We start from the raw sequence: 13,944 nt of genomic DNA, 5'->3' as shown, positions 1-13,944 counted from the left end.
CCTTAATGAGAAGTTGAAAACTAATATATTTTAATAATAAGGAGTAAAATTTTGTAATAATTGTAAATATATATCATGTGAATTAAACATTAGTATCCCACAATATTAATTCAATTATGTAATCATTAATATATATATATATATATGTATTTATGTGGTCGAGATTTTTACGAATGGATAAACTTAAAAATTTTACCTACGACACAATTATGCACCAGGTGAAACATGATTTTTTAGGAAGGTCTTTTAGTAAGAAAAATGATCACTTACAATAAATAGTGGTTGCCTTAAAAAATTAAAATTTTTGGTATTTATAGTAGCGTTGGAAGTTATACGGTGCGGTGGGTTGAATTTGTTTAATATGTGCCCCATATTTGTCTTCCACTTACTCACTTATATTTTTCTCCTTTCATTTGCATTTCAAACTCCCAACCCCATTTTCTCCACAATGGCTAGCAAAGCTAACTCTCTTCCTTAGTTAAATTTTGTTTCTTCTTTATTTGGTGTTCTTGCTTTGTATTTTGCTTCTTTGATTGAAATGTGGAGTGGGGAGGGTGATTGTGAAAATGGCCGTGAGTTAGATTGCCGACAGACGACGGCACACCCAACGGAGGGAGGGGGGGAGGTGGGGGGAGGCGCGAGGCGCGACTTCGAGGTGGGGGGGGGCACCCGTCGGTTTGAGGCGGCGCCTCAGGTAGGGGGGTGCAGTCGCCCTCCCAACTCGCGGTCGCGCCTCAGGTGGTTCGGTACCGGGGCTCAAGAGGAGACGGTCTTGAGGTTCCAAGAATTAGAGAAGATCGATACGATCTTAAGTGACAAGGCAACTCTTATTTACGATGATGCAATTCGAAGGTGTCGCCGTGTCCTTCGTTGGACCCTTCGCAAGAAGGGCCGGATTGTTGAAGAAGACAATGGGCTCCTTGATCCTGAGGTATCGGAGGGTGAATAGGAGGTGGTGGAAGTTGCCGACGGTTGAGCCCCCAAGTTTAAAAGCTTCGTAGTTTTCCGTTTGTTTCTTAGGATTTAATCTTGAAATGTAATCGGATTATTTTGTTTAGTATGAATTTGACTCTCCATGTAATCAACGCATATTATTTAGGGTGACCGCTTCGCCTCATATGGGGTGCTTTTGTAAGTAGGCGGTTCTAACTCGTGATTTTGTAGTATTTTACTTAATCGGCTTTTATGTCACTCGCGTTGTATCTTTCAAGGATGAGTTTGCTTTTTTTACGCAATGTATTTTGATTGCGTAAAACGCTACACTTCTACTTTGCCCCCTATTAAAAAACATTCAAAAAGTGAACTTTACGTACCCAGAGAACTTAACAGTAATACTTCTTGTGATTTGCGAAGTTCCACGTGCGAGGGATGTCCCCTTTGCATCCAACTTCCCAATAGGGCCCGAAGCTTAGGCTTTTCGTATCACCAGATCTCCCACTTGAAAACTTGTCGGCTTGACTCTCACATTGGTTCTATACATAGTAGCCCGGATTATGGCGTTTTTCTCTGCCCTCTTCGAAAAAGTTTACGCTCATCCTCAACCCTTGCTCGTTGTAGTTTGGGTTGTAATTTTTCACTCGCCAACAAAGTTGTCCTATTTCTGCGAGCACTACGACATTTGTCCCATAAGATAGGTTAAACAGGAATTCTCCCGTAGGAGTTCTTGGTGTCGTTCGATATGCCCATAAAATGCTAGGGAGCTCACCCACCCATGCCCCCTTTTCAGTTCCCAATCGAGTCTCCAAGTGTTAAAGGATTATCCGATTGGTGACCTCCATCTGTCCGTTTGCTTGGTGATTACTAACTGATGTGAAGATTTATTTGATCGCCAGCTCCTTGTACCAGTCCTTAAGTTTATTCCCCAAAAACTGAGTCCCATTGTCGGATATTATGGCACCGGGGATCTAAAATGGCATATGATGTTCTTCCATAGGAACTTGATCTTTCTCGAATATCTTGGCTAACGGCTTGGCCTCTACCCACTTTGTAAAATAGTCCACCGCAACCAAGAACTTTCTTTGTTCTGCGGCTTGTGGAAAAGACGCTACTAGGTCCAAACCCCTCTGATCAAAAGGGCAGGGACTTTCAAGGGGTTGCATTAGCGCTGTCGGCTGGTGATTAATGTTTGCGTGTTCTTGGCATGACCGGCATCGCCTTACCAACTCATGTGCGTCGGAGAGCATCGTTGGCCAAAAGAATCCATGCCTAAGGGCTTTTCCCGCTAAGGCCTTTCCTCCAAGGTGGTTTTCGCAAATTCCCTCATGTATCTCTCTTAGGACATAATTTTTCTCTTCATGAGTCAGGCACTTTAGGAGGGGCAGCGAGAAACCACGTTTGTATAAGTCTCCATCTATCATAATGAAGCGGGATGCTTTTTTTTTAAAGGCATTTGCCTCATTTTGGTCCTCCAGTATAGTTCCATTAGTTAGAAATCTGACGATCTCTTCTTTCCAACTCGGAGGTGTTGGGTCCACGCACATAATCTCCTCTTGCTCCTCTATCACGGCTCTTTGCGACGAGAGAAAAGTGATTCTTCTGCTTCGGATGGCTGTCATCGAGCTTGTTAACTTGGCTAGTTGGTCGGCTACGGCATTATCTGTTCTCGACACCTGAACAACAAAGGCTTCTTCGAACTTCTCAAATAAATTATTCGCTTTCAGGGAATACTTGGCCATTTTTTCATCTCGTGTCTCAAAGGATCCCTGGATCTAGTTAACCACCAGTTGTGAATAACTATAAATGATAATCTTTTTTGCCCCGGCGTCCAAAGCTAACTTACGTCCTTCTAAAAATGCCTTATATTATGCTTCATTGTTCGACGAGGGGTATTCTAATTTTATAACATACTCAAATTCGTCTCCTTTAGGGCTCTCTAGAACTATTCCATCCCTACTTCCCGCCGATGTGGATGATCTATTGATGTGCAGACTCCCGGAAAGCGTAAAAATACTTGCCGCGTTGTACGCTAACTCGACGGTGAAATCGGCTAGCACTTGTGCTTTAATGACTGGCCTGGGGTGAAACTCGGCGCCAAACTCACTTAACTCTACTTCCCACTTGACCATTGTCCCGGAGAGCTCCAGACTCGACAACACTTGCTTCAAAGGATGATTTGTCGACACAACCACTAGGTGCACCTGAAAATACGGCCTCAACTTTCTAGCTGCAGTGATTAAAGAGAAGGCTAGTTTTGAATTTGGGAGTACCTGGACTCAGCCCCCTGCAACATCCTGCTAACTTAGTACACCAGGTGGTGCCCTTTATTTTTCTTTCGTACCAAATCTGAGCTAACAACATTTTCTAAAATCGCCAAGTAAAGGTAGAGGGTTTATCCTATTTTAGGTTTCGTCAATAAAGGCGGGGAAGATAAATACTTCTTCAGCTCGTCAAATGCTTCTTGGATGGATTAGCATCACCCAAACTTTTTCGCGCCGCGAAGGATCTTGAAGAAATGTAGGCCTTTATTCGTAGATTTAGAAATGAATCTATTCAAGGATGCAAATTTTCCACGAGTTTTTGTAGCTCTTCGACCGACTTTGGTGGGGGCATGTTCATGACAACGCTAATTTTATCAGGGTTTGCTTCTATTCCGCTCTTGGAGATAATGTACCCTAGAAATTCCCCACCCCCACTCCAAAGGTACACTTAGCGAGGTTTAACTTCATGCCAAAAGCTTTCAATATTTGGAAGCGCTCTTCTAGATCCTTGATGTGATCCTGTTCTTTCACACTCTTAACCAACATGTCATCTATGTAGACCTCCATGTTTCAACCAATTTGGTTTTTGAACATGTAGTTGACAAATCGTTGATATGTTGTTTCTGCATTTTTCAGGCCGAATGGCATGACATTGTAACAGAAGATCCCTTGGTCCGTGACAAAACTTGTTTTCTCTTGATCTTCAGAGGCCAAAGGAATTTGATTGTAGCCTTGATACGCGTCTAGGAAGCTCAACATTTCACATTCTGGAGGTGGAGTCAACCAAGAGGTAAATACGTGGGAGGGGGAAGGGATCCTTTGGACATGCCTTGCTAAGATCTGTGAAGTCAATACAGAGGCGCTATTTTCCATTTGGCTTCGGAACCAAGACAACATTAGCCAGCCACTCGGGGTATTGCACCGGGCATATGTGTTCGGCCTTAAGCAGCTTATCCATTTTTGCTTTTATCGCTTGACTTCTCTCCAGCCCGAATATTCTTTTTTTTTTTTTGTGTTTTATAGATTTTGCTTTGGGATTTACATTGAGCTGGTGAGTGATAACGTTAGGTGAGATCCCATAAAAATCCGTCATGCTCCATGCAAACACTTCCTCATTTTTTTATCAAAAATTGAGTTAAATTCTCTTTGGCGGATTGACACATCGCCGTGCCTATCTTCATCGTTTTCTCGCCGAGGATCACCTTCAACTCTTCTAGGGCTTCAACTCTTTTCTCCCCATAGGTTGTTCCTACGTGTCCTTTCGCGGTGTCTCTCATCTCATATCTTCCATCAGTCATCTTTCTCTTTGTTTTCTCATCGGCCGCTTCATTCAGTTTCTCACGTGATCTTTTAAGGGTACTCACGTAGCATTCCTTGGCTATTCTCTCGTCCCCCATGGCTTCTCCCATGCCGTTAGGGATGGAGAATTTTAGTTTCAGGTGGAAAGTACATGCTATCGCTTGCAAGAGGTTTAAGCTCGGTCTCCCCAAGATAACGTTGTAGGCAGATAGAGCCTTCACCATGAGGAACTTCACCAATTTGGTGGACCTGTTTGGATAAGAGCCGAGGGACATTGCTAATGTCACCTCCCCTACTAGTTTGATTATTTTCCCGCTAAAATCTGTGAGTGGGGCGTTTACCTTCAGAAGTTGAGCGTTGTCAATCCCTAATTGGACATATGCGTCGTGGAATATAATGTCCGCCGAACTCCCACTATCCATTAAAATTTTTTTGACCCAAAAGTTGGAGATCGTGGCAGAGATGACCAGGGCGTCGTTGTTTTAATTCCTCAATGGGTCCAAGTCCTACTGACTAAATGAAATCTCATCCCTTGTTTCAAACTAATATTGTAAACTTGAATAGGGGCTTGCGCGTGGTTTCCCCTAGCTGCTCGAGCGAGAGTCTTTCTTGCATTAGCCGAGTCATCACCCGTCGGGCCACGCAAAATTACGGCGATAACCCCTGCGGTGGGAAGGTTGTCGTCGTTCTTGGTCTGTGTGAACATTGGATCCCGAGGTTGGGGATTCGATCCTTGGTTGACGTATTCTTTCAAGTATCCTCACTGAATCAGGTTTTCTATATCAGTTTTCATGTGGTGGCACTCCTTCGTCGTGTGCCCTCTATCTCAGTGGAAACCACGATATTTGTTGGACTTGAGCCTCTTAAGGTTGTCTTTCATTTTCCATGGCCATTAATTGATTAACCATTGCTGCTCAACTACGACTAATATTTCCCCTCTGGGTGCGTTCAAGGGGGTGTAGTGAGCGAACCCCACCTGAGGTACATGCTTGCGTTCTTCTTTCTTCGGCTCCTTTTCCTCTCCCGATCCTTCCTTTTGCTATTGAGAGAAGGATCCGATGCGTTCGACTCCTCAATATGGATGGAATTATGGGAGCGCATGAGTAAATCCTCCATAGCTCTAGGGGGATTGCCGGCTATGGATTCCTTGAATCTTCTTGGTAGCAGGTTTTGTCGGACAATACTGGCTAGTAACTCATGATTAACATGGGGAACCTCACGCACTGCGTCCACGAACCTTCGCGTGTAGTCTCTCAGAGTCTCACCCTCCGTTTGGCGGATGGTAAATAGAAATGCAGTCGTTTTTGAAACTTTTTTGTTCATAGAGAAGTGATGCAAGAGACGCTGAACCAACTGCTCGAGGCTAGAAATAGTTCCAGCGAGTACTCTTGGGGTTGAGCTTTCGGGGGAGTACTCTCATGGGAAGAGCAGGCGGAGATTGCCGATGCGATGGGGGGATTTCCCCATCAAGGGGCGCTTGCTCATGTGTCAGGGGATTTTCTTATAAGTTTAAAAGTTATTCATTGAAAAAATATACTTGCAATAATAGTTTCAAATACATTAATTCAAAATGTGTAATTAAAATATTAAGAATAAAATTTATCCAATAAAAATTATGAATATTTGTTAAAATTGTTATCTAATAAATACTTTTTACAACAGCTATCCATAAATAAGTACTTTTGTTAGACGTTCATTGGTTTTAAATATATTTATAATTTTAAATATAAAATATATTTATAATTATAAAAAAAAACTTTATAGAAATTTGTTGTATTTTAACTTTATAATAATTATAACAATAGATGACATTAAAGAAATAAATAAAATTTAGTCGTTCTATTTTATCGTCGGCATCAATTCTCAACATTTCAGGCAGTTCCCTTTCTCCGTCGGCAGCCACCAGTCTCCAACCTCAGTTTCTTCTTCCTTTAAGTGGGTACTTCTTGAAAGTGATCAACTCAAAGCAAGTGAGGTTTTTCTTTTCTTTTTTAAGTTTTTTAATTTAGGGTTTTGTATTATGAAATTAAAATGCATTAATTCGAAATGTGTAATTAAAATATTAAGAATAAAATGTATCCAATAAGTAAATTATAAGCCAAATAATGCTTAAAAATAAATAAATTGGATAAAGACACATATATAGATAGCATAAATTATTATTAATTATATAAAATTATAAATACCAACTTAATCATATTTATATGATTATGATCACTTCACTCAATAAAATTATTTATAAATGAATCCAACTTTTAATTGAGTCAATAACATTTGAATAGATAAATATAATTTTTATAATTTAAAAATTTTGTAAATTGATTAATTTAAGAATAATATTTTTTTATAATTGATATTAAACGCTATAGTTTTTGTTACATGACCTCTCAAATAAAATCAATAATAAATATGTACGTACATAAAAAAAATTCTGATATAAACATAAATATAATGAAATAAAAAATATTGTAGCGTTAATTGATGGACAAAATCGAGTTTTAAAAATTATGAAAGGTTTTTATATAAAATTACTCAAATTATAAAAACTAATTGATGTGAATTTTGAAAGAGATAGTTTATCCATTAAGGCCACCGGCTCAGCCTAATTGAAAGTGAGTTGTAAAACTGCAAATTTGTTACCGTTGTGAAATGTACAAAACACAGGAAAATATTAGTTGAAAGTGAAAAAGAAAAAATAGCAAAAAATATAGAAAAATAAAATTTGTTCATTCTATTTCAACGGTGGCATCAGTCGTGAAGATTTTAGGCAGCCGCCTTCCTCCGCTGACTGAATTATTTATTTAAATGAATTAAACTTATAACTGAGTCAATAACATTTGAACAGATAAATATAATTTTTATAATTTAAAGAGTTTGTAAATTCATTAATTTAAAAATAATATTTTTTTTATAATTGATACTAAACACTGTAGTTTTTGTTGCATGACCTCTTAAACAAAATTAATAATAAGTATGTATGTACATAAAAAAAGAAAAATATGATGAAATAATGATAAGTATAATAAAATAAAAAAAATTATATGGTATCTATTAATTGATGGACAAAACGAGTTTTAAAAACTGAGAAAGGTTTTTGTATTAAATTACTTGAATTATAAAACCTAATTGATGTAAATTTTGAAAGATTTATAATAAAAAAATAATTCGAAATTTAACATAAATGGATGGATTAAAAAAAGTAAAAAATAATGATGACAAATAATAATTAATAAAAATTAATGTAATTAACTATTTATATTTATAGAACTAAATATATATGGCAAATAAGATCAAAAAACTTATCCATTAAGGCCCAACAAAGTGTGACCGGCCCAGCCCAGTGGAAATTTTATTATCGTTATAAAATACAAAAACACACACTAAAACCATATATAAAAAAAAAAAAAAAGCCAAGAAAATCGTTCCATTTCAACGGCACATCAATTCTCAACATTTCAGCAGCCGCGCCTTCCTCCGCTGACACCCACCAGTCGCCTTCCTCCGCTGACACCCACCATTCTCCAACATCAGTTTCTTCTTTCTTTCAGTATGTACTTCTTGATCAAAGCAAGTGAGTTTTTTTTTTTCGTTTTTAAGCTTCTTGATTTAGGGTTCTTGCTTTGTGAAATTAAACGTATCTTGTTTAAATGAATTTGTCTGCCCAATGGAAAACTTGGTATGATGACTACTTAAAGATCACGAATTCTTGAAGTACACGGTCTTACTCTGTTTTTTTTTTCTTTATGGTGTTGGTGAATTATTTCAAGGTTTTTGAAATTCAACTACTACATGGGTTCTCTAGTACGCCGTGGATTACTATTGCGGGGGACAAAGGTGCGGGACTTAAATGCAAGGATGCCGGTGAAGATAGTTTTGTTGGTTCAGAACTTGCGAGGAGAATAGCCAAGACGGCTCCCATCATTGGAGGTTCTGAGGCCTCTTCCCTTTTGGTATGGTTGTTTTTTTATTTGATTACTGTATTGATTTTGTTGTGATTTTTATTGCTACACTGGATAAAATGGTGAGAAAATGGTGGTGTTAGTTCCTAACATTCTATGTTGAAGTTGTACACGGGTTTGTAATTCTGGCATCAGCAACTCCCAATAATAAAATTTTCAAGACATGACCGAGGAAATTGCTGGAACTACTTTTAAGGAACTTCCCTGAAAATTATTTCCAAGTCTCTTGACTATGTTTAACTGCTTCTCCTTTCAAGAAAAAAGTAAGTCAAGTTGGTGAATTGATCTTCATTTTCAAGAAAATGTGTTCTTGGGATAGTGTTCTTTTGGTGGAACTGTCCCTTGTATCCTTTCTTTGCTTTAAAATCATGCGCAAGGATGAGCTGCAGTCTTTCTTTCATGTCATTTTCAGAATGCGGGAATAAGCAATTGTAATTACAGGTAAGTTGCATGTTTTGTTCTTGTATATGGTGCATCATGTATTTACTCTTGTTTGTTGAAAGATGTGTAGTGAAGAACTGTTAAGTTTATTCTCATTGTTTTCTTTGGTTCTTCGACAATTGCAGGCCATATTTGTTGCTGCATAAAGCTGCTGTTCTTTAGCAATCTCTCGTGAGACGTATTCCCTAAACATGCTATTCTAGCCTTTGTAAGGACACGAATTATTGGTTCTTCTTTCTCAGCCGTGTGTGCTTGCACGGATGCATATATATAGATCTATATGTCTATATATGTTTTGTCAGTTTTTCTAATATACAGATTGTTTCTTTGTTTCAGTCTGGTCGGAAAGGAACAGTTTTGGATTTGGCGAAGTTTGTTGACAAGGGTCTCCAAATCAAGTTAACTGGTGGAAGACAAGGTCAGTTATGTGTAAATTTGATTGGTTTGGAAATTCAGGCCATGTCTTTGTTCAGTTGTGAATGCATTGGTTCTAATATTTCTGTTCAAAAACTGTTGTGCTTATGATTGTCTTTTCTTGGTTTTATCTGGTCATTTTCCACCCTTAGTGACATTAATTTACCATTGAAATCCCTGATCCTCAGAATGCAATCAACAGCAGTGGCCTATTTGAATCTCAAACAATTTTGTTCCCCGGATTACTGCAATTAAATCCTCCTTAAGATTTCACTATTTACAGTTTAATTGTTGCTTTGTTTTGACTTATCATTTTCCAAAACGTCTGCAATGTGTTCTGCATGCATATATTTTCCCGTCCCTTTTCTTAAGTTTTGACTGATCAGTACGCTTGTGTTAATTGCAAGACTTTATCAAATTGCGATGAGTGTTCATGACATAGTCACTTTGTTTCTCCAAATCTTCCATGAGGATCTACAGGCTTTTGTTTGGATTGTCATCTTGGTGTGTTGGGTGATCTTCCTACCATTGAGATAGGAAAGAATGTGACTGCAGCAATAATATAAATGTATGCATTTTCTGTTTCAGAAAGTTCTTTACTTGAAGTTATATAATCTAAATGAATGCAAAAATGTAATGGAAGTGATTTTCTTGTTTTGGGAAAAGGTTATTTGCATTGATGTAAAAGAATCATACGTACACTTACAAGCTTTTCACAAAAGATTTTTTTGGAAATGATTTCTACCTTTGTGAGAGGCTAGTGATATTTTAAGTTTTCTGAAAATTGCTGCCAAATGATCCTTGGTTCACGTAGGACTTTGGTGCTGAAACCTTTTGGCTCCACTTATTAACACCTGGAGCTATATGAGCAAGATGCTGATGTTGTCAATTGCACAATCTAGAATAAGACTACTGCTTGAAGGTAATGGAAAGCCATGTATATCTTCACTTTGATTAGTGAATCTGTGTCTACTTGAGGAGCAGTAAGTAACATTATGTTTACTGATCAATTTGCCTACTTCACCTCTTATTGCATATATGTGATCCACTGATGGCTAAGTGTAATCCGTCCATTCTCTCTTACTCTTATTTGAACTTGACTTTAAGTATCTTAATATTCTCTTGGGACTATGATGAAACTTCCTAAGTATTTTACTCTTATATGTAATCCGCTGAAAGCTAAGTGCCATCATCCACTCTCCCTTACTCGTACTTTAACTTGACTTCAAGTATTATAATATTCTCTTAGGACAGTGATATTTTAACTTCCTAGACCAATTAATGGACAGACAGAATATTTTCTCTCAAGTGCCATATAGAAAAGTATCTTGTTTATGCGGTATCTATTTTATGCCTTTAAATTAGAGCATGTCGCAATTATGTATCTGTGTTGTTTTCTTTTGTGCCTTCATGATTCTATCTTAATGCAAGGAATAGATGTCATACTATTTATAATCTCTTCAAGAAGTACTGTTGTTACTGGTAATCTAGCACGAATTCTTTTATATGCGAGTTTTATTGTTACTGGTCATAAATCATTTTTCAGTAATATGTATAATATGCATTTATTTGATTCTACAAGTGAAGCATGTCAGTTGGTATGTGTGATTCATTACTTGTCTTTTACAAGAGCGAGGGCCAGAGTTTGAAATTGATTTGCCAATTCTATGCGAAGTAGATAACCTCATACCGATAAATATTGTGCGGGAATCAAAAGGTTAAGTAGGATTTAAATGCTCAGTTGAAACATATGTTGGCTGCTAAAGTATGCTATTTGACGACATTTTAGAACCTAATGGTAGCCTACCTATCTTCATATTCCTCTATTCTAGTTTCTAGCTCAAAAGTAACCAGTGCCCCTATTAATTCTTCTTTGTCAATTTTTCTTCCGTGTTTTGAAATCAAGGTGGTTGAACCATTGATTTTACTTGTATAATTCAAACCCAATTGTATTGCTCTAATTTCTTTGAAAAGTCACAAAATCACCATTCTCGTTTGGAAAGAAAATAATTATGGGTTTTGAGGCTGCTCAAAATGTGAAGGGTGCGAGGTTAGAGTTGAGACCTAAATTGGAGAATAAACCCTCCTCTTTTTTCGTAAATTTATTCTTGGTTCATTGATTGTGTTGGGTTCTCTTTTCATGCGCTTGCCTTAAAATTTTTTGTTCGTAATGCATTTGACATTCTTGTATGAATTTACAAAATTCATGTTGGTTCATGTTATTAACCTCTTGTTTTTGCAGGCGTATCATAGAAAATGTGTGAAAAATCTATATCATTCGATCATGAATTATTTTATTTGTGAACTTTGAAAATTAAATGCTATACTAAAATGCCTAACTGTTGTCTAGATGCCAATTTAAAATTTGTTTTTCAAGAGGACTTGGTAAATATTTTGTGAGTACTATATATTTTCATGAGTCGATAAATGGTTTTTGAGGAACACAGAGTTTTGCTAACTTAAATTGTGTTTGAAGAACCTTTAATATTACTGGAAATTGGTTTCCTTGTCAACTGTTCTTCTGTTATCAATTAATGTTCTCAAAATCAGCTTTTATATTTTACTCAAAGATTTGTTTTTCTTGTCAAGTGTTTTATAATAAACTCATTTTTTCAAAATCAGCTTGAACTTACAATAATGAAGAAAAATTAGCAAAATATTTTGATTAGCAATAGATGAATTCATTTAATTGTTTTTGGATAAATGCATGACAAGTCATATGTTTTGGACTTTAAGTGAAGTTTTTTTTGTTGAATTTTAATTTTATAAAAGTAATCGACTTTGAAACAGTTTTTGAAGTTTTTTTGGAACATTTTAAAAAGCATTCAGTTTACTATTTTTGGTCAAATTGCATTCATTGCCATATTTGTTCAGATTTTCAAGAAATACATTATTAACTTTTCTTTTGACAAATGATTATCGTGCTGAAACTTGTTAAGATGTGTTGAAAATTCTTTTAAGATATTTGACCAATAATTTAAAAAACGATAATGAGATTGGCATCTAGAACAGTTATGCAATTTATTATATGTATGTTATTTTTCAAAGTTCACAAATGAACTAATTTGTGATTGTATGCTATAGAATTTCCAACAATACTTTGATACGCCTGCAAAGTTGAGATGTCGATGATATGAACAAATACGGTGTTTCTGTAAAATTTGTACAAGAATCTTAAATGTACGACAAACAAAAAGTTTTGATAAAGCGACATGGGAACAAAACCTAATATAATGAACAAACCGAGAATAAACCAAGAAAAGTAATGGAGGGTTACTTCTTGTTTACGTCTCAACTCCAACTCTCTTGCGCCTGTCATATTTAAAGCGGTCTCAGACTTCGTAATTGCATCGCTTCCAAATTAGAATGTTGAGTACGTGAGTGTTTCATAGAAATTAGACACTTTTGGGTTTGAATTATACAAAGTAAATTGCAATGGTTTCAACCTTACTTGATTTCTAAATATGGGAAAAATTGATAAAGAAGCAATTGATAAGGTCAAAGGTTGCTTTTTTGGCTAGAAAATAGTAGAGAGGAATATATGGATATATAGGTTATTATGTGGTTCTAGATGTTGTCGAAGATGCACTCTTCTTTTAGCAGCCAATATGTGACAATTGGGTGTTTAATTAGTTCTTAGAGAGAAGATGTTATTTATTTAAGTTGTTATTGCATGTCGTTATGTTGCGCGTTTTTCTCTTTAATTGTTGATTCTGTACACATTTTCTTGTTTGTTTATTTCATTCTAACAACTTAATGCTGGTGAAGACAGCTTTCACGACGATCGGGTTCAAGTAATTTGGAGTATGAGTCTTTTGCACCAGAGTATCAACCCTCCTGGGTTCTCCAAGAATCGGCAGCCACCTATGTGAAGAGTCTATTGTAAATAAGAATTAAGTGTGTATGGCAGTACTTCGGCCTTCTTTGTATTGTGGCTCCAATAAGACCGCCTTATTTCTTAGCCAAAGAAATAAAAGTTTTGATTCGAAACCAATTTCTAGTTGTATATTTATTACTTGATCAAAATCAAATCAACCATATACACAAGTTGGTACATCATTGAAGTTCAAATCAACTATTTTTTGAGAATTCTTTTCTTTTTATTTTTCCTAATACTGCTTACAATTGGAACACCTTCAAACTCTATTCTCCATACGGAAAAAACACTGCCAATCAAAAATAAATAAAAGAAAATAGAACTTTTGTAGTATACAATCATCATCAACAAACTAAAAAGAAAATAATAATATTAACAAACTCAATTGTAAAATAAAAATAATTAGTCAAAATTCTTTATTTTGGATTGTTTTAGTAAGAAGTTTCATTTAATAAAAGATTAACAATATAACTCAAAAAGAGCACAAAATGAAAGTGTACCCCGTTAAAGGTACTAATGTTTTCTTACAATAGAAATAAACACTCAAAACATTCTCACTATTTTATATTTAATCATAAGTACAATTATTAGAATTCTCGAAATGATACATCCATTATATTATGAAAAAATTTATAATCTAAAAATATTAATATTAAAATAAAATTAATTAGTCGGAAATCACTTGATTTAAATTTTTCAACAATACGTTTAATTTAATAAAATTGAGGATACTTATCCAATGTTATATTTTTATTTT

At 36.0% G+C, this 13,944-nt stretch overlaps 1 protein-coding gene and 1 long non-coding RNA gene across 9 annotated transcripts; one reads left to right on the top strand and one right to left on the bottom strand.

Annotated features, from left to right (window-relative positions):
• Positions 1-1,904: 1,904 nt before the first annotated feature.
• LOC148784937 (uncharacterized) lies at positions 1,905-3,764 on the bottom strand. The gene is made up of 3 exons (XM_088876546.1): positions 3,644-3,764; positions 2,955-3,163; positions 1,905-2,708 (listed from the first exon to the last, which is right to left on the bottom strand). Exons 1-3 carry the CDS (start codon positions 3,762-3,764, stop codon positions 1,905-1,907), a joined length of 1,134 nt encoding a protein of 377 aa, XP_088732672.1.
• Positions 3,765-7,895: 4,131 nt separating this feature from the next.
• On the top strand, positions 7,896-13,304 carry LOC148784936 (uncharacterized). Of its 8 annotated transcripts, none has more exons than XR_016063200.1 (8): positions 7,896-8,067; positions 8,264-8,446; positions 8,868-8,896; positions 9,022-9,104; positions 9,233-9,314; positions 9,791-9,878; positions 10,125-10,232; positions 13,083-13,304. It is a non-coding gene; the product is annotated as an uncharacterized LOC148784936 (long non-coding RNA). The 8 variants fall into 8 exon arrangements; XR_016063202.1 differs by having other exon boundaries at positions 13,079-13,304; XR_016063197.1 differs by lacking the exon at positions 9,791-9,878.
• Positions 13,305-13,944: the final 640 nt, after the last annotated feature.

The sequence above is a fragment of the Sesamum indicum genome, linkage group LG12 (genome assembly GCF_026168435.1).
Source record: "Sesamum indicum cultivar Baizhima isolate 11 linkage group LG12, ASM2616843v1, whole genome shotgun sequence".
NCBI classification, from domain to species: domain Eukaryota; kingdom Viridiplantae; phylum Streptophyta; class Magnoliopsida; order Lamiales; family Pedaliaceae; genus Sesamum; species Sesamum indicum.
This window is presented reverse-complemented; position numbering and strand designations above follow the sequence as displayed.

What these genes read in the sequence shown, in the direction of transcription:
- LOC148784937 (XM_088876546.1), bottom strand. Translation starts at nt 3,764, where the DNA reads ATGGAGGTCTACATAGATGACATGTTGGTTAAGAGTGTGAAAGAACAG. An exon ending in GAAGTTAAACCTCGCTAAGT is followed by an intron (nt 3,164 to 3,643) that starts GTACCTTTGGAG and finishes TAATCACTGCAG; the next exon opens with CTAGAAAGTTGAGGCCGTAT. An exon ending in TCGAGTTAGCGTACAACGCG is followed by an intron (nt 2,709 to 2,954) that starts GCAAGTATTTTT and finishes GTGGTTAACTAG; the next exon opens with ATCCAGGGATCCTTTGAGAC.